This window comes from Limulus polyphemus, unplaced genomic scaffold, assembly GCF_000517525.1.
Source record: "Limulus polyphemus unplaced genomic scaffold, Limulus_polyphemus-2.1.2 Scaffold1148, whole genome shotgun sequence".
Lineage (NCBI taxonomy): Eukaryota > Metazoa > Arthropoda > Merostomata > Xiphosura > Limulidae > Limulus > Limulus polyphemus.
Window position 1 is genome coordinate 92,096 of NW_013666758.1, and position 26,216 is coordinate 118,311.

The window sequence follows — 26,216 nt, forward strand, 5'->3', positions numbered from 1 at the left end:
GAATATTTTGATTATTTATATTTACACAATTTTAACCTTTAATATTAAATTATTAATCTTCACATCTCTGTTTCGTGTGACTGTTCTTCACTGCAAGTTGCTCATTTTATATTTTCTTTCTACCCCTATATGATTTTCTGAGTTTGGAATATATTACACACTTATGATATAGATATTGCTAAGCCAAAAGTAAACTTCTTGAATTACTGAGGTAAAAACAAGAAAGTCAAACCTACATGCCATGCCTGTCCTATCACATCCTATTTTTAAAAAATGTCAATTCAATTTCATATTTATTGTTGGATTATTTATAACCAATAGATACAGAAGGTTCTAATTTAGTTACTTCTCTACAGGGCTAGTTCATTCTAATGACACGTTTTGAATTGTTTGGCCTCCATTTTATTGTGTAGTATTCTGGAGATCTGCTTGACCAGTTAATAGAATTTTTTTTATAACTCATTTATAGCTTAGTTAGGAAGCCAGTGAAATTATAGTAGTTTTAAGTCATTCCGTATTTTGTTCACGATAATATTTTCTGTTATAAATTGTATACGTAAAATGAATAAAAATTATTTTATATATTATCAGTATTGTCATAAGGTAGTAGGGTTATGTTTTGTTGGTGGCTCGAAAACAAAAAGACAAAAGCTTAGATGCAAGTACTAAATTTCTTGCTTTTTATGTATATTTTTTATCTATTGTAATAAAATTAACTAAAATGTATAAATTAAAAACTTACTAGGTTAGATATGAAATTTAAATGAAACAAAAATTACATAAATTTTCTGTGATAGTACGAGACATGATTTTGACATAATTTGTTGTCTGTAATGGTAACTCAATCATATGTTTACACAAAGTTGTCCTACGATGATAAATAATTTTTGGACTGTTACAAATAGCTTTTTGCATACTCTTAAAGGGTTTAAGTGCAGCAGTAAAGTAATACTAGTAAATTAACCTAGATTTGAAGTCTTGTAGTTTTGGATAAAAGAATAAATAGTATGCAATTTGCTTTTATGTAGTCATTCTAGAAAGAAAATAAGTGATTTATTTAATATTTTTCCAGTTTTCATTTTTCGGATTTTGCTACAGTTAGTGTTAGGATAGAGAAAATAACAATTATAATGTTTTACTGCAAAAACAAGCTTTTGGTATTCATTTAGAAGGTCCTAGATATTATGCAACTGAAATATAAAAGCTACAAGATGAAAAATGTATTTCTATTCTTAACATGAAAATCACCTTGTTCTCTGGGTCATAATGACTGTAAATTGACAGACAGATCTTTAGAAAAATTCTTTATTAAAAATCCAGAAATTTTATGTACATTGTACTTGTAATCTTTACTAAAAACTTACTAAATATTGTGAAGATATGCTTAATTCTCTCAACAAAGGCTCAGGCAATTTGAGCGAACACGACCTCTTTGTACTCGTTCAAAGTCCTTATGGATTTGACACTACTAACTTTTAATATAGTATGTATATCTCCACAAAATTTGGCAGCCTTTCAGTGAACATTACAAGTCTTTCACATATAAAAAATCATATTTTTTATTGAAGTATTTTTAACAAACTAAAAATGGATTTGTCCTTCAATATATGGAGTATTTGTTTTGAAAAGTCTGTGTTCAAAGTGATTTTCGTCTTGAGATTAAAAATACTCTTCTTCATCTCAAAAATCTCAAATTTCATTTGTGTAATCTGTAAAATCTCCTGAATACATTTCAGATGTCTGTTTTCAGTAAAACTTTATATTTTAGCTGTTATTTTCTCCACCCCAACTCTGCACAAGGTTGGTCGATTTGACTGACTTCGTAACCACCGAAAAAAAATCTAAATTAATCTAAAGTACCATTTTTTCTTTCTAGAATGGCTTCAAATGTAGCATGAAACTACATTCATTTATCCTAAATAGCTTTAAACTCATAACAGTATACATGTATTTATATTTGAATTTTGTTTCATTGACCTTTGAACCATGTCTAACTACTATACATGCCATTATAAGTTGTAAATCTCTTGGGGAACATGCAGTTCACGTTACACTGTCGAATTACATTAACCATGAGCTACTCCGAGCTGCTTGCATGCATCAACAAATTGCAGTCTGAAGAATGTGTGTAGTCATTGACACTGGGTGTATACCAGCTGAAATTGCACTAAGATATACACAAGAACATTTGAGGGTAGATTGTATGGCATGAGGGTCTGTTGTGGAAGAGGGTTATCTTATCTGTGTGAAAATACTTTTTGCCATGTTTTAAGTAAGATGTTCTTTCTGTGGTTTCAGCACTACCCACCTATACTAGTCTTGTGTAACTGTTGTTGCACAGATGCTAAGGTGGTGGGATGCTCTACACACACAACATCAGTATTGTGGTTCCTGGGGCTCAAACAGCTGCTAAAACAAAACAGGCTAATGAGACCACTGTTAACTTTTGTTGTTTTTCCAAATTTGTGGGATAAGATGAATACAGTATAGTTGAATAAAATTGGAACGTGGTCAAAATTTCCATCCTTTATAATCCTTAGAATTATATTGTTTTATAAAAATGTGTTAATTTATTTGAAAATACTATTAGCTCAGAAATCTATAATCTTAGTTAAAAATATAGAAAATGTTTATATAATGAAGTACCTTCAATGATAATCAGCTTTATATTAAGTGTACATATGGTAAAACATTATATTTTAATACTTTGTATTTAATTCAAATAACAGAGAGTTAACATGTCAAAAGCTTTGAAAACTGTTATGGTAATTTTAATTTTCAGTCCCTATTAGTGCTTGAAAAATGGAAAATCCTTAGAAATTAAAAATCTATTATCCTAAGAAAAATGCATAACTTTTAAAACAGGGTTATTAGTTTTATCAAATGGCAGACATTTTCTTTCTGATCACATTTTCAGTACGTAATTTGAAAATCGGAATTATAATACCGAATTCCTGAATGTTGAAAAATGTTTTCAAATTCTGTTTTTTCTTTTTTTTTTTCTGCCACCAGATATTGATCCTGGAACCGACTAAAGTGTATATGCCAAGCTATGTGACTGTCAACATGGATGCTGAAGAAAAATCTATTCAGATATCCAATCTTTGTCTAGACACTCTAAAGGGGAAATGTCATAAGCTTCATGAATGGCTTTTTCATGATAATTCTATCAAGAGTGTTAGGTAATGTTATAGTATGATGAATTACCAAAATCTTCAGTAGTATCAAAATATGAAAATATTTATTTTTATACATGGTTTTTATGATTTGTAGAATAGAATAAATGTTTCAACCACATAAATAGCTTGTAAGTAAAGGGTTCTTACCTAGAATATTCCTTAAATTGCTCTCTTGCTTAGATCATGTCTTTACGAGTGAACTTGTGGTTGGCATTTTTAAACACTTGCATCACAGTGGTAAATAATGAAATGGATGTGGCCATATAGTAATACAAGCAATAACAGAAAAGACCAAAGATAAAAAAAAACTGAATGATCACAACAAGACTAGCCAAAAACTTATTACTGCAAAGGAAGGAATGAATGGCAATGAAAGTTCGAGGAGATCAGAAATTTGATAGGAGAATTCAATGACATCCAGAAAGTAATGGGGTACTCAGAAATTTCTGTGGGGTGCAGCATCCTTCTATGTATGCCTGACTAGAATACTGGTTGTTTTCAGAGCTTTGAGTTCAAGATAATATAAGATAGATAAGCTCAAGATGTTTCTTCTGTATGTTACTGCATTGTATGTACTGTGGTTAGATATTTTCAGCATTGTCATGTTATTTTTCTGTTTTCAGCTTTATTGAATGCCACCTAATAATTATATTCTTCATTTGCTCATGTTGTAAATCCTTGAGGTCTCCAAGTTCAATAAGAAAAAAGTTAATGATGTTTTATACTATTTTTATTACTTACATTTTTTTGGTTTTAAAATTGTTGTACTCTTTGCAGTTTGTACAAAAGGGATGAACGATGCCTCTTTTTATACGTTCTTCAGAACTCTGATGACTTTCAGATGTTTTTCCCCTCAGCATGTATGCGCACTAGATTTTATGACTTGTTGTTGGAGATGACTGTAGATCAGGAAAGTGTAATTACAGATCTGAACTCAGATAATCATACAGGTCCCATAAAGGTATATAAACCATTTTTTGATTTGTTTGTAGTGTATTTTAAAAATAAATTTAAAACAGGAAATTACTGATTAAGCACATGATAGGTTGTCTAAAACCAGATTAAAATTTCTATATATAGTCTAGGTATATTACTCTATCAAATTACATTACTCATAAGCTATTGTGAGCTGCTTTTTGTGCGTGCCTCATGAAACATTTTTATTATATTATTATTTATTTTACCATTTGCGTGTCTTTCAGCATCAGTTTGTCTTCTTTGCTGTTGTTTCTTCTAGAGCTTCATTTGTTCATGTCAATTGTTTTCCCTCTGTTTCAGTTATCCTAATTTTTGCTAAGATTTCTTGCTTTTTCTTACCATCAGTCTACTTCTTTCTTTTGCCAAACAATGTTTTCTTTCTTGCACTGTTTCTGAACTATTTTTGGGTTTATTCAGAATCTTAATTTAGAATTAATTTCATAGATGGTGTTAGCAGTGTTCATTTAAAAAAAGAAGCTGAGATAGCTTTTATATCAAATGTTAACCAGTATCTTGGATCCCTGATTTGATCTATAATGGTATTGAAGGAGCTTGCTGTAAATATGATTGTTTATGAAAAAAACAACAGCATAAAATACTGATTCAACTGGGAGTTGAATGTGAGACTTCCGCATGACAGTTGAGCCTTGTAACCTGCCAGTTTTTGAAATTCAGTGTTAACAGAATCTTAATTTAAATTGTCATTGTATCTGTGTTCCTCCAAATATTGAAAGACTTTGCTTTGAACATGAACACTTGTCAATAAAAAACAATTGAAAAAATCAAACTGTATTGGTATTTGAATGCGAGACTTCTGCTTGAGGTTTGGGTACTCTGACCACTGAGGTAATTTGGGCATTACTGAGCATTACCAACAGTGATATAAACAGTATAAATGTCAGAAAAAATTATTGGCAGTTATGAACTAGAGGGTGTAAAAGTTTGATGTGGGTCTGATCTTATGGTTTATGACTCCATAAACAAAATTGAATGAAAGAAGAAGAGCTGGAGAACGAGTGTCACAATACTCATATAAGTAGAGATTGATGATTTTTTTGTAAATATTTCCTTATACAATAAAAAACTTAAAACTTATATTAAAATTTATTCTATTAGCTATATATATGCTAAGTTTATTCATATCCAATGATAAAATATTTAATTTAAATTTTGAATGTAATTCTGTAAAAGGTCATAACATGCTCATTTTGACCTACCTATAGCAAGAGGGTTAATTTATTCTTGTGAATTATTTACATTTATTGCTTAGTGTTTTAAATGGCTTCTCTGGCTGAATAAGTCACAATAATATATTAGTGGCATCAGCTGCATATTCTTGAAATTTCAATATACATAGGATTACTGTGTGAGTAAAAGACATTTTAAACATCAATCATGAATATGTTTGTTGTGAATGCTAAAGTAATAAAGGAAATTATAAACATTATTTCTATATTAAGTAACCAAAAGTGGTCAAACAGGATGTTTTGTTGTTGTTTTTTAACTCATCCAAAAGCTAGTATTCTGTTTTTTACAACATTGAAATATGTGTTACACACTGATGTGATCTTCTGCCTGTCTTGGTGGGAAAACTGTATTTCATTTCATATTTCTGACATGCTTACTTTCTGCTTGCATAATATTGGTAACTGTTTAACCCTATCAAAGTAATGTACGTACATTGTTAGTAGGTTAGTTACATAACTCTCATGAAATTTGATAAAATCTTTCCTAAAAGTATGTAGTTTCAGAAAAAGTACAATATTTGGAATTTGTCTATTATTTTTACTAAAAATTTGTTAATTAACAGTTATTTGCACTCTGACCCTGAATAGTTCACCTACAAGGTTATTTTCATGTTAAGTATAATATCTAGAACCTACTAAATAAATATCAAAGTTTTTTAAAGTAAGTGTTTATATTTTCCATTTTCTCTACCATATCATTAAAATAACTCTGGCTATTATTATCTATGTGCAGTATAGTAAAATGTTTATAACTAAAAAATGGAAATGTATGCATATCTTTTATCTCTGTTGAATAATCTGAAAGTATCTTCTTTGGGTCATATGTGTAATTTCCTGTCTTTACCTTTTGACTTAGTTTATTTTTAATTTTTTTCCTACTCTTTGTCTTTGATTGTTTATGTCAACACATGTCAAGGATGCCCAGGTGTATAAATAATGTTTCGGATATGTTGTATGATAGAAGTCACAGTTGCAAGATTTTTTCTACAACAGGAAAACTTGTCATCTGGGATAGATTATGATACCAGCTAAAATCTGTCAAATCTTATTTCAGATTGCACAAAGAGAATAGATCTGAGGATTCTTATTTGAAATGCAAAGTATACTAAAGAGGGGGGGGGGTCTGTTATGACATCTGTTTTGCTACTAATAATAAAATTTACCGCATAATATTATGTTTTTATTTCAAAAATGTGCTAGAAAGTATCCCATCAAAGTATGTGATACTGTTATTTTAGAACTTCATTGAGTGAATATATTTCTAATAGAACAGCAGAAAAAGTTTCATATAGCAGTAAATCTAGAGGTTATAATTTCTTTATTTCTCTAGGCAACGATAGGCTGGAGTTTTGAAGCCTTGTGTGCACACGTTGTACATACAAGTCTTTAAAACTAGTGTTTTAGTGGATTAAGTGTATTAGTCACTAAAACAAATATTTGTGGATGGAACAGCCAAGATGGACCAGTAGGTCCCATGTTGTCCCAAAATATTGTTATTATGGAAGGAAAAATTTCTAAATTCTTCAGATTTACTGAGAGATGTGTTGTATAACTTATATTTGTGACAGGCTAATTTTTGTTCATGAGTTAGCATTAAAAGAACATATTAAGATGTAAAAACTGATTCTGTTCTTAGCTGCAGTTAAATTTTTAGGTTTTAATTAATAAATGTTACAGATCTACCAAACTTAATATACTACTAAATTTTTTGAATGGGTCTAACGTACTAAACATAAATTCATTATCATTCAAATATGTTTAAATACCAACTGAGCAAATGTGATGTTTCATATGTACTTATATTTTAAAATAATTATTAAAATTAGGCCTAATGTTAAGTCAACTCTACTTAAGTGGAGAACTTGGTTCTAGTTGACCCCCGGCCCTGGCCGAAACCTAGTGATCGGGTATTCGGCCAATTTTACTACTCATGCATCCCTATTATTTACATAATTATCAAAAACTTATGCCATTCAAAGAACAGGAATTGTTTTGCTAAAATTCTAACATAGTGCTTGTCTTTAACCTTTGATATATAGTTTTTTTGCTGATTGTTACTTCCTTTCCATTTCTTTGTTTCATATAAATTTGGAAAAAAATATTCTTAATGGTATAGTAAACTGTAATTGAAATAAACATGTTACATGATTTCTTTTGTACAATAAATGAAATGCTTACAAATTATTATATAGGTATTTGTGAATCTATATATGGCAGAAAATGATCAGTTCAATAAATAATGAGAATACTCAAAGGGTGTGCATGTAAACATTATTAGCTGTTTACAGCTGTCATTCATAGTTTGATTATATTCATTCTATGTACAAATAAGAGTGGGAAAACATAATTGAAATGATCTTTAAAAATTTATTCTGTACAGTTTATACAGTACTTGTAATTTTAATTCCTAGTAAAAGTGTAATAACACTGAAATATTGTAATACAAATTAATAAAATACCCTTACTTGTTTTGTGTGTGTTCTCGATAAATTAAGAGCAGTGAAACCAAAAGGACTGAGATGTAAATATCTAAACATTTTCTGTTACCATTAACTCTTAAAGGAAACAAAGCATGGCCCTGTGCATAGTGTTCTGGACTGTTGATCTGTTGTTCGTGTTCTGTTAACATACAATTATAATGCTAATAACTTGGGGACCATGCATACATTCTAAGAGTGATAGTCAAATTTCAGTGTTTGGTCTGATGAGTTAGCAGTGATGTATATTTTCCAAGTTAAATGAAAATAGTAAAAAGAATTAAGAATTTCAAATAATATTGTTTGTATGTTTTGTAACAAGGAAACAGGTTTTAGCTTTTGGTAGATTTTTTTTTTCATAGCATCATGTTTAACCAGCAAAGCAGTAGTAGATATTATTCACAAAATGTCTGTTCACCTGCAGTATATGGAACAAAATAAAAAATACCCTTTTTCTCTATCTTTGTTTTACTATATTTTTTTAAAGGAATAAGTAGAGGGTCTTGTTAGAAAATAAACCAGATTTAGAAGAGTACTACACATAGGCTTTCTTGAATTTTTTTATGCTTTTATATATATATATATATGTTTCTCTTTGTAAATACTCTTATTGTTTGTGTATTTCAGTATGAATATGAACTTGATGAACAAGGAAATCGAACTGTTCTTGGTAAAGGTACTTATGGTATAGTCTATGCAGCTAGGGATTTAAACACTCAGATTCGACTAGCCATCAAAGAAATACCAGAAAAAAACATTGGGCAAGTTGACTTTTTTCATATTTCCTTCTTGGCTTTTAGTCACTAGAATTTAGTAATTAACTTATAAATATTTATAAATTCACACTTCAAAGATAAAAGGATGAACTTAGACCTCTGGTAGTCTTTAAATTTCATGCATGATTATGGTTAATAGAGACATGGTATTTTTTTTTGTTCATGATGAAAATTTATGGGCTTCAAATATTGGGTATTTCTACATGATAGATATTTGGACTCTGTTGTTCAGGCTAGGGTGGATAAGTGTATAGAATTGAAGAACTTGCTGTTTAATACAGTTCAAGCATTTCTAGTCACCCAATGGGATATCAGTAAGTTATCAGACTTACAACACTGAAATCCAGGATTTGATTCCTTGCAAGATAGTCCAGTGTGGATTTGCTCTATGAACAGGGTTGGTACAATCATTAAAATCCTGGAAAAGGCATGAAATTTTAAAATAATGTTTTCCAGGCCTGGAAATCCTGGAAAAAACGGGTTTTTAACATAAAAGTCATGGAATTTTTTTATAGCCAATAAAAGGTATCCTACAGAGCTAAGTATGACTAAAAACAAAGTTATTCCTTTATTAAAGTAATGTGATGTCAGCCTCATAACTCATGATCTGTCCATGGTGTGAATATACTTAAACTTGATTGAATGTCTGTGATGAACTGACCTACTTGTTAAGTACATGCTCAGTTCAGGTAGCCATATTGTTTGTCAATCGCGCGCACACACACACACACACACACATCATTGATGCTGAATCGACTCACATTTGTAAAGAGTGATGTTACAACTGAAGTGTTACAAAGAAAAGATACCTGAAAAGTGAAATTTCCAAGAAAGCTGGGTGGGACACCCAGCTTCCAAAGCATCAATTATGCAGGACAAAGGTGACAATAGCAAAGCAAAATGTTTGTGTTGCCAGTGGTCATTTGACATCTAATATGGGAGAAGCAGCTGTTAAAAGTCATATGAAAGGCAATAATCACATCAACCAAGCAAAGGAAAAAGAAGTGAAAGTGGTTGGTAATTTTCTAATAATGATGCAATTGACTAATTCATACACATTAATTACAAACAGTCAGTATCAGTGGATACTACAGTTGCAATACCAGAAAAATCCATGGCAAAGGCTGACACTGCCAATTTTGTGTCACGTTCGGACACATTAAAAGCTGAAATATTGTTGACATTAAATGCTGTTCAGAATCACTACTCGTACAGATAGTAACATAGCAAGAAAGTTTTCATGTGGCATGAAAAAAACAGCATATGTTTTGGATTGGCTCCTTACTTTTCAACCCTGTTGAGAAAACAAGTGAATGAATAAGATTGGCATGTACTTAGGTAATTCATTTAATATTTAATTGTTTTCAGCATGAAATTGATAATAGCAAATTTTGTTGTTTTTATGTAATATGTGAATTCAATAAAATTTTAATATTAAAATATGAAGGTAAATCTTGGCTGTGGTGGATGGTAATACATTTATTAAAATCGTTTTTGCATTTTTATAAAAAAACTAAACAGTAAACAAGTTTTTTTTTTAATTTATTTAATATTTTGCTGAAGTGTGAATGCTGATTGGTTTTATAATGTTTGTAGTTTGTCATTTGGGATGTAAACACAAGTAAGGTTGTCATGAGGTACTTAGCATCACAGTTTATGGGACATGCTACTGCTGATCATCTACTGCATAGTTTTCTGGAAGGCACCAGTTATCTGAGTAATCAAAAGCTTTTGCAGGTTGGTAATTTTGTACTCATGATGCAATTGACTAACTCATATACTTGCATCATTTATTTACCATTTGAATTTTGCATGGATGGTCCACCGTAATGATACTTTCATCATTTACAATCTGATGATTCATTTATTTACTATTTGAGTTTTCCATGGATGGTCCATCCTGATGTGAATTGGAAGTTCCTTGATAAGCTGCAAAACCACTGTATGACACTGATAAAACTTCCTTCCTAAGCTTGGGCAGTTGTGGGCTACACTTTCTTCATTGTGCATTCAAGACAGGGATGGCAGAATCAGCTTAGCACTTGGACAACTTCTTCCAGAGATGTTTCAGGTTATTCAATGACACTCCAGTTAGATGGGAAGACTTTACATCAATTACAGGCTCAGTATCTTCCTACTCTGGTTTTATAAGCACAGATAGCTTGAAAATGTTCCTGTAGCTCAGAGAATTTTGCAACGTCTGTAAACGAATATGTATTAGGGGTGCAAAAAAAAAAAGATGTTAAGAACCCTAAAAATTCTTTCTACCTAAAATGTTAATTGATCATCAGTTACAGATGAAGATCAATGTATTTATCTTTATTGCACAACTTATAATGCTATTTCTTGCCACTTATCAGACATTCAGAAATTTGATGGTATTTTAAAATGTTTGGCTGAGGCACAGAAAGTGATTGAACTGAACTGTGATGCCATTAAACTTCAGTATGTAAACTTTATTGATGATGATGTTCCTGAATATGAGTCAATATTCATTTCCCTTGATCATAAAATTGAAACAAACAGAATTGATAGCTTGTATTTTGATCTCCTGTCTGGTAGACAAGGCCTTAAAAATTTGTGGTACATAATGAAAGGGTTATTAGTCCTATCCCATGGCCAAGCCTCAGTAGAGACAGGTTTTTCTGTGAACAAAGAGGTGTGCTAACTAAATATGAGAGGGAGGACTTTTGTTGATCACTGTATCACTCGGAGGTCCTTTGAAGGTTAATATAACTAAAGAATTGATTGTGTCAGTGCCAGAAGCTAGACAGAAGTACATGATGTGTTTGGATGGACAGAAGATTCAAAATAAAAAGTTAAAGACGGAGGGTGTAATGGATGAAATTTGGGAGTTAAAAAATAAGAAAAGGGGATAGAAACTGGTGCAGACGGTCTCACAAAGTCAGCAAATAGTTTTGCTGAGAAGGCAGAAGTAACTCAAAATGTGAAGGAGTTGAAAACCTTGCTAGCAAAGTGTAATATACAAGAAAGATCTGCCAAAGACAAGCTAATTGAGGCAGGAAAAATTGATACTGTAAGTAACAATAAGCTGGCAGAAATTAAACATCAGTTGTGATGTTTGATATTGATATATATATATATATATATAATGTGTGTGTGTAACATTTCATACGCTATATGACTGAGAAAATAAATAGCTTATCATGTGTAATTTGACTCAATGTGAAGTGATTAAGAATTTAAAATAAATTTTGTTAAACTGTAATCTGCCTTTTACTTGATCTATCTGAAGATGTATAAATGTATTCTGATGACCAAAATAAATCATGAAATTTTGAGTAAATGTCTTTGAAAAGTCATGGACTTTATTTTTCAAAATGGTGTATGAAACCTGTATAAAACAAACATTTCTGTAATTAACACAATTTTTTGTTGTTGTCATATTTGTATTTGATTCATAATAGTGAAATTTGTAACCATTATCTGTTTTACACAGATCTAGTAGATACAAGTGGAAGTTAAACTTTCATATTTCAACAGTCAAAAAATGAAGTCTTTAACATTTCAAAACGAATTTTAGTTATTAATTTGTTTTCTTTTAAAATAAAAATTACATTTAACCATCTGCATTGATATTACACTCTCAGGAAAGCACAAATTTAAACGTTTGTTTTTGTGTCTGTTTGTATTTAAATTGTTTTGTATAAATAGTCGTATATTTTATAGACGGGTCAAAGTGCACATTCATGACTTTTTAGTTTCTTTGAAAACTTAATTAAACTATTTTATTATAATTGTATGTATATAAACTTGGCATCAAAGTGTAGTTAATAAATCATGTTTTAATATTATATAAGATTTAAGTTTTTAATTTTATAAGGAAATACTTTAAAAAGTCCTCAATCTTCCATAGAAACGGAATTGTAACATTTACTTTCTAGGTCTTCCCTATTTTCTAACTTATTTACCACCGCTTCGATAAATATGGAATTTAATGTATATTACTCAGGCAAAGCAACCTTCAATTTACTTGTTTATGGAGCCGTAAACTAGAAAATTGGACCCTCTTGCCATGCTCACCTGTCAATCTTCTCTTGCTAATAGTTCCCTGTAATGTTTTATACTATATTATTTATAACCAGCTGAAAACCAAAGTTGTAATATGTCAAATTGTGTATCATATTACATTGTTTTTTGTACAGAGAATTATTTCACCTTCGGTTTGAAACTTTTTTCTCGCATTATTTACATCGACAAGCTTAGCTGAATTTTTAATGGCTCTTATTGTGTAGTGAGAAAACCAGAAACTTTATGACAACGATCCGACATTCTTTGCTTTGTGTGTGTTATTATTCTGTGTTATTATATGCATTATTTAATTATTACATAAAGATTATTATGTGTAGTAGCACCATTAGTATAAAAAAAAAAAAGTAGGCTTAACTTTCATCGATAGTAGACAGCAAAAAATGTCGACCCAGTTAAGTACTATATTTCTTGTTTTTTATGTGTATTCTTTATTTATTAAATATTGACTAAAATGTAAAAATTAGAAACTTGTTAATTTAGGCAAGATAATGAAAAAATAATAATAAGAAAAAAATCTTCATTAGGTATGCTCGCAAGCAGCTCATGCATTATGTAATTCAATATGGTAACATAAGCTGCACATTTGCCAAGTGATTTACAATTTGGAGAACAGGTTTATTAGTTAGACACAGTTCAAAGGGCAATAAAACAAAATTAAGTATAAACAGATGTATACTGTTACAAGTTTTAAGCTATTTAGGATAAACAATTGTAGTTTCATGTTACAACTTGCAGTCATTCTATAAAAAAAGAGTAATTTAGATCTATTTCATTTTTTATGCTAATCAAACTAACTGAACAAATATAGAGTTATGGTAGATAAAATAATAGGTAAAATATAGTTTTACTGAAAAAACTTTATTTTCATAGGTGGCTTTAGAAGTGATGCAAATGAGATTTGAAAATTTTCATGAAGAAAAGTATTTTTGATATTAACATGAAAAATCACTTTGTACTCAGAGCAGTGAACACTCTTACTCCATATACTCATGGACAAGTATTTATTTTAAAATACTTGATAAAAAAAACTTATTTTTAGTGTACAAAAGACTTGTAATGTTTGCTGAAAGCTTGCCAAATTTCATGAAGATACACAAACGTATTAAAAGTTATAGTATGGAAACTGATGGTCACTTTGTGGTTACAAACCTGGTCAAATTGACCAATCTAATAATGAGAGAGAGAGTTCATGGGTGATAATTAAATGTAACACTTGGTCTTGGGTTTGACTTTTCGGTTATTTGTCAACATTAAATTAACCCTCTCTAGGCTAGTAGTGTGTCGGTGACATCCCCATGTTCTTTTTGTTTCACACTTAAAATGCTTAACTAAATTTCCTGTATTTGAAAGAAATGACACAATTTAGTATTTGTATAATTTTTTTTGGTTTTATATTTTTCAGGAATTTTGTTGTGAATCATGTTTTTAAAATCAATTAAAAATATTTCCTTTCATCTTAATGATGCCATTTTTTTTATTGTGTCTAACATTTTGTGATGTACCCAATAGTGTTATTTAAAAAAATTGGATCTGTCTACTCTAGAATAGTGCACTCAGTTTCTCATATGTTTGTACAATCTTTGACATATAATGAAAGTAACTATTGAAAAATATGAACTGAATAAATGAAATTGGATTTTCTTTTTATTATTGACCTGAAAATTTCATTTTATATATTCAGTGAGTTTTGACTTGTTTCATATTCATAAATTAATTATATTTGTTATTTACCTTTACCCATCGAAGCAATTATGTAGCTGAAAAAAACAATTTTACTATTTGATGAATGCTAAAACATTAACTGGTAGAAACAACTTCCACTTTTATTTTAGTTGTACACTGATATAAGTAGTATTTTTTTCAACTATATTTTGACAAGCTCAATTTCTCTGTGATAATTATAATAGTTTTCAAAGGAGGTGTTATACGTGTTGTTTGAACAACAATGAATTTACTATTATATATATGTGCAATAGAAAAAAAGGTTTTTTGTCATCTGAATAGTTTACCATTGTAGAACTAGTTTATCACACTCACTAACCATGAATATCTCTACCTGACACCTTCTCATAGAAGAATATTCCTGTAGCTTACAAACACAAACAGACATAGTATAAAAGAAAAAGATTATCACAAACAAAAGAATGTCAAACGAAACTTAGAAAATTTCTAGGTTTGTGGCCTGTTCCTAAGTTTTGTAAAGTTTATTTTATAATACTATGTTTATTAGCTCTGTGGGAACTTTTGCTAGCAGCTTTGACAGAAACCATAAATTACTGCTTACATCACTTTATTTACTTCACATTGAAATGATTAGAAAATAATATTTTCTTCTTTTTAGCTACTGGTTCTATCTGCTTTCAAAGATAAGATTTATTACTTACTGTCAACCCACTTGTGACATCATAAAAAGCTGGCTATACAGGGTAGCAGAAATAAAATCAGTGGAAGAGGAGGAAAGATGTGTGAGAAACAAACATGGATAAGAATTTCTAAGGGATGACATTTCTGAGTAAATCTAAACCTGCAGTTTGGGAGGGACAGAAAAATTCTAGAAACAAAAATAAAAGTTGAAGTATTTTAAAATTGTTTCTTTTTAAATTACTCTAAATAACTGTTGCAAAAATTGGAAACCATTATAAAACACTTGAGAAAAAAAACTTTGAATTACTATCTTTACTTAAATTTAAACTTGATATGCAAAGTTGCACTCAACACTGGAAAGCTATGCACTAGTTTGATCTTAATGTGAAATAAAATAACTTTTAACTTTGTTTAATGCAAACTAAAATAACTTTTACAGAGATGTTCAGCCATTACATGAAGAAATCAAGCTTCATTCCCAGCTTAGTCACAGGAATATTGTGAAATATCAGGGTTCAGTTAGTGAAGATGGTTTCTTCAAGATCTTCATGGAGCAGGTGCCTGGAGGTAGGAACACTCATTATACAAAATAATGTTTAAGCTTAGTTTAGTGGTACCAAAATGAAGCTGTAGATGTAGAGTCATTATTCATAGTATAGAAGTGGTTTAATGTTTTTTTCTGAATGATTTTGGCTAAAAACATGTAAACAATTTTCATAAAACTAAGTTCATGGTTGTTTCTCAGTTTGGCAAAAACTTTAGCAGCATGTTCAGAAAAAGTACATTAAATATAATGAAAGCAAAGGTATGGTTGTATTTTTGAGTAAGTTTTAAGCTTTTCTTTGTGATCTTTATGCAAAGGTATTTTGAATTCATTATAAGAAAGACAGATCTTTTATGAAATTTCTCGCATATTATTCACTGCCATTACTCTTTTCTATATGTCTACACAAGTATTTGTATCAAAAGGTTTATTGGAAAAAGCTCTGTGTGAGAAAAATTATAGTCCTGTATTGGGATTATTAAACATCACTAACGATTCTAGTTATATTGAATGAATCAATTAAAAATATTTACTGTTTATTTCATAAGCAGCATAACTCATTATGCATTTAATGTTATTGTTGCTCTAGCAATTTTGAAAAATAAGCGCAAACTTATTTATTGCAATGTTTTTATTAAAAAAAAAACTGATATGTATATGAAAATGAAATAATTGTTTTCCAGGAAGCTTGTCTCAACTACTAAGATCAAAATGGGGTCCTCTGAAAGATAATGAGCACACTATTGTGTACTATACAAAACAGATATTAGAAGGTTTAAAGTATCTGGTAAGTTCGCAGCTGAATCTTGAATTAGTAAAAAAAAGAATAAACCTTAACCACTATACTGAACATAGCTGTATATGATATAAGAATTTAGGACACTAAAAATGTAGATTTTATCACTTATATACAATTTTATTTTGGTAATATTCAATTTTTGCTACCAACTGTACATAACTTTTTTTTTTCCTTCTTTATCCACCAACTAATTTTAAAATTGGAGACAGTAGGAAATTTGTCTCAAATGTGTCATAAGATAGTGAATGTTTATTTATTTTCATATATATAGTTGATTTTCGGTATGAACAATGTTTTGGTGTCTGCTCTTATAAATATGTTATTGGAAATTTGTGTGTGTGTGTGTGTATTTGCATCTTACTATTCTGGAGGTCACATTCACATTGTCACTTACATCTAAGTCATCGACAAGATGTCTCTTGGTTTGTTGTGTATAACATAAGATATACTCTAACCTATTTGTCCTTTACCAGCAAAGACCTTAATTTGTACATGTGGCATCTTTATCCTGGGAGCCATGAATGTACACTTACAGCAGGCTATGACTTCTTGTACATTTATAGGCATTTTGTTGATGTAGCACTGTCTGACTGGTTGAATAACTATTAATCTCTGTGTAAACTATAAACACATGACTGTACTCTGCAGTTTATTTTTGTACAGTTCAGTGAGAGCAGTCCCATAATCTTTACATTTTATATTCATTTCCATAATTATTTCTTGTATATTATTATTATATATTATTCTGGGTGAAGTTTAGTAGTAACATAGCTCATATTCTAAAGTTATTTGTTTGATATCACTAACAGAAATGCCACCCCCCTACGGGTGGTTGTTTGTGCTAGTAAATAGTAATCTTAGTATTCATAACTCATTGAAAAAATGTTAGAAAACCTGAACATTTTCTAAAAAAAGGATTTTTCTGGGAAGTACTGCATGGGAAATGTTGCATCAAAACATAGGTTAATAAAAAAAAAATGACAGTGTTGGCAAACTAAATCTGCTTCTTATGCTCCTTTTTAAGATTAACCTTGTAATTGCATACAGAATTTTTCAAATTACTAATATAATTTGAAGTAAACAATGCTAGCAAGAAGTTTGGATAATTAAACAATAGAAAATTATCTTATTCTTTTGAGATATTGATTTAACTCATTACTAATAAAATCTTGTCTGAAAATTTGCAGTTTAATCTTATTTACATTGATAACTGAAGTAGTTTTTCAGTCCACTTTATAATTACAATAATAATGAAAAACCTGAACATTTGAAGAAATGTAAATTTCAAGTTTTGAAATATCCTGGTTATAGACAGGATTTTTTTCATTACAAAACCAGATAAACCATTAAATGGCATTGTAATTCATGATAACCAAGATATTAACAAATATTTTGTGATTTTGCAAAAGATAACAAATTCAAAGTTTTAGTTAGTGATTTAACAATAACACCTGGAAGTAAATTACAGATATCTTTTGTCCCTTAAAAACAAAATACTATAATTGGTTAACTGTATTTCAACCCTACAAAGACTTGGATTACCAGGTATAGAAAAACCTTTATATGCCACCAAGTATAATAATAATAGTAAATATTTCAAGATGTTTCTGCACAGACTTGTGCTAAAGATAAAGATTCTTTGAACATTTTTATGCCAGCAAAATTGGTGAATGTACAAATGTTTGAAATGTACTTTTGTTATTCTTAATTTTTATATTACTGCACAAACAAATGTGCAAATACTTGCAAACCATGTGAAGTTTTATTATTGTCAAACGTCTGATGTTTTGTTATATATTAAGCAAGCTTTCTATTGCTTGTTATTTTCTGTTTGGGAATCAACTAAACATTTTTTGTCTCCATTCTCTTGCAATATATTATCATTTGATGTTTATGTAGCAAAAAATGCATGTCATATTGCCTCTAATTTATTATTATGATTTGAATGCTTAAGAAAATTATTAAATCTATGTATTAATGAAAAGTAGTAGCTATTGAATACAAGACAGATCTTTATTTGTTTTGCAAAAAATGTCACATTTGTGGCAGAAACACAAGGAACTGTTTCTGTATTGATATATTAATAACCCTGAAAAATGTTTTTTTTTTGCTACAAGTTCACCATATACATTCTAGAAAGGACTCCAGTGCCATTATACAATTTATACAATATTGTTTAGTGTTAATTTATAAAATTATGATAGGAAAAGCTTCAAAATGGATTTAGATTTCTGATTTTGAACCAATAATGTAGTTGAATAGCAAGGATAATGAAATTAAATTTTATGATCAAACTGATAATAGGTCATTTTAAAACGTATTCCAAAATAGACTAGCTGTAAAAATGAATGGTGCAGGTTAACGTGTGTGTGTGACCAATGGAAATAAGAAATTCTTTAAAATTATAAAAATTAAAAGATTGGTGATTATGATACACTGTTCATAAACATTAGATCATGTAGACTTCTCATTTTTACAGCAACTTCAAATCAGGTGCCTTGGTTAGTGAATTAAAGATTCATGCAATCGTATGTAGTTTATATTATCTATTTAAAGATATGCCTGACTCAAAAAAAAATTTTCATGAAAATAATTATAAGTTTCACAGTGTCACCATTGGCTATAAAGTGTTCCTATTTGTGACAGAACTTTAGTAGAATAGAGCAACATAGAGAGATGTACATGAAACAGTTAGATCTCTGAAAATACCAAACAAAGCATTAGTACACCAGTGAAAAATAAGCATGTAAAAGTCTAGTTACATAAACTTTTCCAAACATATAGCACAGCAGCTTCAGCCATTTCTTCTTCAGATCAAACAGATACTCCAGTGGTTTGCTTTCTGTCAAATGACTTGTGTAGCATGATTGGAGAAATGACAAAATTAGTTAAGAAAGAAGTATTTTCAAAACCTAATTTTACAGTTACAGTACTTGATGTTATTGATGAAAAGAACTACATTGTTACACTAAAAGAGACACTGAATTTCTAAAAGAAATAAGTATAACTAGAAAATGTGATTGGTATCTGTGGCAAGGCAAGAAATATGTGCAATTAAGATTGGATTGAGAAAGGTTTGTGATTGAAAGAAGCTTTGTAAATATAATAGTATTGTCTGTTGTCTGTCCATGCAATTGCTTTGCAGGGTATGGATAGATCTTCTCTAGAATTGGTAGGAGTTTATTAGGTCCATGTGGGGGGTACAAAAAATTTCAGTTTCACATTTTGCGGTTTTTATAGGCAATTTTGCACTGTTGTTTTTTTTACCACTACCTCATCTCCTGCAGCTGAATCTTCACCAAATTTAGTATGAAGGTTTGTTGGGTCCATGGGGAGATACAAAAAATTTCCTGTTTTGCATTTTGTGTTTTCATGTTTTTTACCACTATTTGTCCCCCTGTTGCTGGATCTTCAAATTTTGTATGAAGTTTCAGTGGGCTCATAAGGAGATACATATAATTTTTTATGTTTTGCTGTTTTTATGGGCATTTTTTACAATTGCATATAAGGGAAACAACTTTTTTGTCCTACGATAACCTTTCATTGATCATGAATTTACATAACTTCCATCCAGGGAACTTTGACTTATTTTTGGGTTAGAAATATTTCTTTATTTGCTAATGCTGAGAGATGTTTAATCAAATTCAAGAAAGTTATTAGTCTACTAGTTAATGCCAGAAAAAATCACTTTGATGTCATTCTGTAGCAACAGCAGGAAAACATTCTTAGACAACTTACCAATCTTGGGTGCCTTACCTTAGGAAGAACATTTAATTGTTAGAATGGGTTCAGAGAATGGTTACTAGAATGATACCTGGGATGTAAAGGTTGTCATACAAGGAAAGTTAAGATCTCTGAAATTTTCTCTTGAAAAAAAGAAGAGTTAGAGGAGATATGGTTGAGATGCTTAATGTTAAGAAGGGAATTAACAGTGGTGGTGCATCATGCAACATATATAACTTTTGTCAGGGAAAAAGTCTCTTCAGTTGAGATAGTTTAATTTGTATAACAAGAGTGGTCATGTTTTTGTGTGTGTGTGTGCAAGACCATAAAATAAGTATATTTAAAACTTGATTGGGTTTATAAGTGAAAGCTATAGTTTTCAGGTGACTGGGACTTGAAGCAAAATTTATAGTTTTCTTCTATCTGAAACTTAAATATGTATTAAAGTTGAAAGGGTATCTACCGTGAAGTACTTATTTGGCTTTTAATTAAGATGCATTACGGTTACACTATTTTAGTAGAATTTCAGGAAAAATCACAATGCTCCAATTTGAAACAAATTTTTATCATTGCATGCATTGGTTTATTTGAATTTTCTAATCTTGTGTCTTTTTGTTTGTTCTCATGTTAGGTGGGTTCTGGTAAGATTATCTGGTAAAAATAACGTAAAGTCCATGTAATGATCACAGATTAATTTATTCCTTTAATAATGTTTGCTGCAGACCTACATTCACTTTGACACAAATTGTACACCTAAGTTCACAAGCAGCATTTCAACAGAAATTCTGAGACTAATGGTGCAATTTGTCTAACTTACTTATTAATTTACTTGAATAATTCATCTGTTGATAAATCGAGTAAAACTGAGAAAGTGCAATAACTCTCACTATTGACATTAAAATGAACCACTCAATGAATACTTCACTGATTACTTGTATTTATGTTCTACACCTGTTTCTATATACTTAACAAAACTTCTCAGTTTTACTTTAATAAATTTTCTCAATCTTAGTGTCATGTGCAACCTCTAGCAAACTTCTAAATTAAAACATTGAAGACATAGCTTACAACAGTAATATGGACAAAAATAAAGCATTATCATTTATTTCATCAGACCTATTACCTTGAGAATCAGCAGGTGACAGCATTAGTTCTGTTGTTAATACTAGCTCTTTGAAAGTCCTGCTGTTTATTCAGTCACGTTTGTTTACATTAAAACCACAAATAATTGAAAAGCAAACTCCAAAAAGCACTTATCTCTTTTTAGAATAAAATTTAAGAATCATCTATTTTAAAGATGAGAAATCATAAACATCACAGTTGAAGGAACCTAGTGTCTAACAGTACATAGTAAATAAATGTTTAAAATGCGACTTTCTTCAGTCTCATAAAAAAAACATTTACTCTGTTGTGAAAATAGAAACTTGAGACATGGCGGCAGTCTCGTACATTACATGTTTAAACATTTCACTTCATCATCATCAGGAGTGTAATATTTTACAAAAGGTAAAACCTATGTATACCTTACTAAAGGATCACATGATCAAATTTGCATACTAATTTAACTCGCACCATCTACTGTCAACTTGTCCCTGTAATTTTTCATCCTTATTTAAAATGTTAATTTTTTTTTATTTAATTATATCAAGATATTTAAGAATGTTATTACAATAGTACTTTATATTGTCCTAGAATAACAGTTTTTCCCCATGTAATTGTGTTTAGTCTCATCGGCGTGTCCAGGGAAAGGTGATGTCTTTATTTTATTATTTTAACAAATCTTGTGTTATTTTAATTTGTATTTGTAATTCCTTCTCGTTTGTCCATTATAAATATTCCCAAATTCACACTTTATTATTATTTATATAAATAACAATTAGAACCATATAGAAAAAATTATTTAATTGTTAATCTTTTCAGTGAGTGGTTTTAATGTCATGTGTTTATCTCCATATTTTTAAAGTTATTAACAACTCTTTCAATAACTTCAGGATTAAACTCTTTCTATTGCTATACTTGATTAATAATAACTCATTGTTAATATCTGTTTGTTTGGAACATAATTTTAAGACCCTATTTATATAAGAATAAAAATCTGGTATATTGATTTGTTTTTATGGCAAAAAGAATAGGTGATTTTGTTAATTATTTTGATAATATTGACAATTTTATTAAATTTGCATATAAAATTGAGAAAAATAATTGTTACTTTTTTTTTCTAATCTTATAGTAAGTATAAATAAGGATGAACTGATGTCTACTGTTTATCTTAAACCATTCTTGGTAACCATGTCTCCACATAAAAAATCATGTCATATTTAATCTCAACAATCACTGCTTTTTATTATGTGGATAGGATTTTAAAATATTGTTGTAAACAGGCAGATATATTAACAATAAGTTATTACTATTGAAGTATGTAGCTGTAGAAAGTGGTTTTAATCTTGGAATTATTGATACAGTTGTTAAGAAATTCACAAAATATGGGGATAAAAAATATTATATTAAAACCATTGAAATAGTTGAAATATGATGATAATATTTTTCTTAAGTAAGAATAAAAATCATTAGAGGGATATGTTGACATTAAATGGTGTGAAATTCTTTAACTTGTATATAAATTTGGTTTTGATCCTGTAATTTTGTAGGTCTTAGCTTTTGTAAAATCTTGCACTCCTGATGGTGATGAAATATACGTCAAAACATACAAAGCATATGAGATTGCCCAGCTTGAAGTTTTGAAATTTATATTGTAGATTATTGGGTAACTGTTAATGTATTTTGATACTGAGAAAAGTCTCCTTTCAACAAATTTATTTATTATGTACTGTTAAATGTTGTTTTCGTTCAACTGTAGTGTTTAAAAATTTTACACATCATGTGGAAAAGCATCATCAATCAGATTACTGAATCTTATTCTTTATCACCTTAACTACATTATTGTGATAACTACAGTAGTCCTGAGAGCTATGTGGTCATAATACTGCTACAACAGTTTTCATTACTGCCCAATTCTCTCGCATGGTTATACCTCTCTTGAAAGAGGTCTTTGGTAAAGATGATGAAAAGGAAAATCTGAAGGAATAGGTTGTTGCAACTCAACTTCTTATATGTTCTCATATGAAAGGTATGGAATGAATTTTAAAGTGCCTGTTAGTAAGCAACTGCTTGTGCCAGCAACTAAATTACAACAAAAATATTATATATATCTGTAACAGCATAGAGAAGAAAATACTGAGTAAAAGCAAAAAAAGTAAAAATAAACATACAACTGATGAGTTAAGAGAAATGAATAATGGTGAAAAAAATAATACTCGGAAATTGAACCTTCAACCAAACCTGCAAACAAATGTCTGAGGAGGCAGAACTAGAAATTTAACTTTGCTACTTAGGCCAACTCCTTGCTAAGTGCAAAGAAAAAAAAGTGAAAATGGTTAAAGTATTAAAATATAAACTTTCAACTTTGAATGAAGTGAGGAGATATAACTGACTGACAGTAACTAAAGGATTTTAAGGAAAGTAAGTTTTAATAATTCAGAAAATTTTGTATTACTGTTATTTATTATTAGCTTAAATGTTTAAGAAATTGACTGTTGCACTTTTGTAATTTAATCTGTTAAAATAAGTAAAAAAAATTTATTTCCCTGTTATATGTCATTCACATTTTAGTCTTAAATGCTTAAAAATGAAATTTAATCCAGATCAATTAGTAGTTCCTAAATATTTTCTGAATGTGAAAAAACCTTTTCTATTTTTATGTAAAATTCAATCATCTTGAAACGAGTATTTGTAATTATCTAATTTTTGCCATTGTTAATAGCATGACCAAAAAATTGTTCACCGTGACATCAAGGGAGACAATGTCCTCGTGAACACCTACACTGGAATTGTTAAAATATCTGATTTTGGAACTTCTAAAAGATTGGCTGGTATCAACCCTGTGACAGATACCTTTACTGGTACTGTTTTTTTTTTTTTGTTGTTTTTTTTACTGAATCAAGGTTAAGAATGATTATGTAGTTTCTGATATTGTATAAAACATTATTTCTTTTACTTCATCTATTCTTATTGCTTGATGCAGTTTTATTTTAATGATTTGTATGTAATGTGAAAAATTTATGTAAATTCAGAAGCATTAAAAATGTTCTAATTAATATATTGTTAATTCTGCTTCACAGGTACATTTCAGTACATGGCTCCTGAGGTAATAGACAAGGGTCAGCGTGGATATGGAGCACCTGTAAGTTTTTTTGTGGGATTTCACATTTCTAGCTAAACAACTAGTGCTTGTGCTTAGATTTAAGGTAATTATAATAAGTTTTATGAATGATTTAAGAAACTAAAGTTTATTTCAAACAAATAAGAAAGGATGCATTCCAGCGGATATGCAAAATCCAGCAAGTAGGATATCAGCTGTTGTGTATGTGTGCACTGTAAAATATATATATATTGCCAGCTTAAGAATCATTAAAAATATAACTGCACATATTTCTTCTTACTATAAATTTGTTATTTAGATATGTAATATTTGTTTATCAGGAGTATTTAAAACAAAAATATCTGAAGTTACTTTATATAGAATGAACTATGTTTCTGTATGTGTTAAATGATTTAAGTCAATAATTAAAAACTTGAAATTAAAAATTGAAGTGTGAAAGATATAAAAGAAAAATATTTTCATTACAGGCTGATATCTGGTCATTGGGTTGTACAATAGTTGAAATGGCCACTGGAAAACCTCCCTTTACTGAAGTTTGTATTTAGCTTTTAACTATCTTTTTTTGGTTAATTTAACTAAGGCTGTTATAAAAGAGTTCTTCATTTTTCCATGGATCTTGTCTGAGAGTGAATACAACATTAGAAATGAATTTCATTTGCCCACAAACAATTTTTTTCCCAAAACAGTTATTTGTAGAACTGAAGTCTACCACTTTATTTTTTCAGCTAGTATTCTCAATTTTAGCATTTATTCAGTTTTATTTAAAGCACAAGTTTTATAGTCAGTGAAAGTGTTTTGCTTAGAGTGTTCGTGAAATTCTTGATGATAACTTAAGTGAAAATTCTCCAAGAAAGTTATGAAGCATCTCATAAACTTGGTTATTTTTATGAACGTAAAAAATCTAGTAAACTGATTTGAAATATTGCTATTAGTACAATGTGATCAGATAGGATGTTCAAATTCAATTTTTAGTGACTGAGTTCAAGTTTAACTTTTTATTTAAATTTTTTTGTTCATACATGGAGCATAATAGATGTTTTAATAATAATATATGACTGACTTGTCTTCAACAATAAACACTTTAATCTCATTATAGCTGGGCTGCCCTCAAGCAGCTATGTTTAAAGTTGGTTATTTGAAGGTTCATCCAGAAGTTCCACCAACCATGTCTGAAAAAGCTAAAAGATTCATTGAACGGTAAGTTGAAAATAATGTAATGGATTTAACTATCACGATGGGTCAAAGGCCATGTCATCACATTCGTTGACTTGCATTCAAAATTTTATTGAACTATTATTTTATGAATTTATGTCAATAAGTTTGGTATCAAATTGTAGATTATAATCCAAATTTTAGTGTTATACATTAGTTAATTTCTTAATTTAAAAGTAAATATTAAAAAACACAGCCAAACATCGATTTTTGTGTGTCATGTGGTATGTAGAATGCAGCACTGGTTCAAATCAGATGTTTGCGATGTCAAAATACAAAGTTTATAGCTAGAATGTAAAATAAGAACCTCTTATCTTTTCTATATGCTAAGATATTGCTCATGTAATGAATCAAACACAGTGGACCCCTTACCCACCTTTTTCTCATTTTTGGAAATGCTCCCTTATTATATATATGTACACACTTACTTTTATATGAAATGAATAGCCAATTGAAAGCTCAGATTGTCTCCTTAATGGTTTTCTCAGCTGTTTTGACATGTTATTGTGTTAATCTCGTACTTTTCACACAAGATTGCAAACAATAAAGTAGAGCTTAGTTACTATGCTTGAAAAATTATAGTGTAATTCGGTGGTACTGATTTAGTAATATATGGTTTTATTTGGTTATTTAAAATGTATATAT

At 29.6% G+C, this 26,216-nt stretch overlaps 1 protein-coding gene across 8 annotated transcripts in view; it reads left to right on the forward strand.

The window, feature by feature from the left end:
- The window catches only part of LOC106462352 (mitogen-activated protein kinase kinase kinase 5-like), a 151,359-nt gene that overhangs the window by 47,796 nt on the left and 77,347 nt on the right, over positions 1-26,216 (forward strand). For all 8 annotated transcript variants that reach the window (XM_013922265.2, XM_013922266.2, XM_013922269.2 and 5 more), the window contains 9 exons: positions 3,013-3,182; positions 3,957-4,140; positions 8,509-8,642; positions 15,514-15,641; positions 16,302-16,405; positions 23,961-24,099; positions 24,319-24,380; positions 24,827-24,892; positions 25,456-25,556. In XM_013922265.2, coding sequence (XP_013777719.1) covers positions 3,013-3,182; positions 3,957-4,140; positions 8,509-8,642; positions 15,514-15,641; positions 16,302-16,405; positions 23,961-24,099; positions 24,319-24,380; positions 24,827-24,892; positions 25,456-25,556 — 1,088 coding nt within the window. The remainder of the gene's footprint in view (positions 1-3,012; positions 3,183-3,956; positions 4,141-8,508; positions 8,643-15,513; positions 15,642-16,301; positions 16,406-23,960; positions 24,100-24,318; positions 24,381-24,826; positions 24,893-25,455; positions 25,557-26,216) is intronic.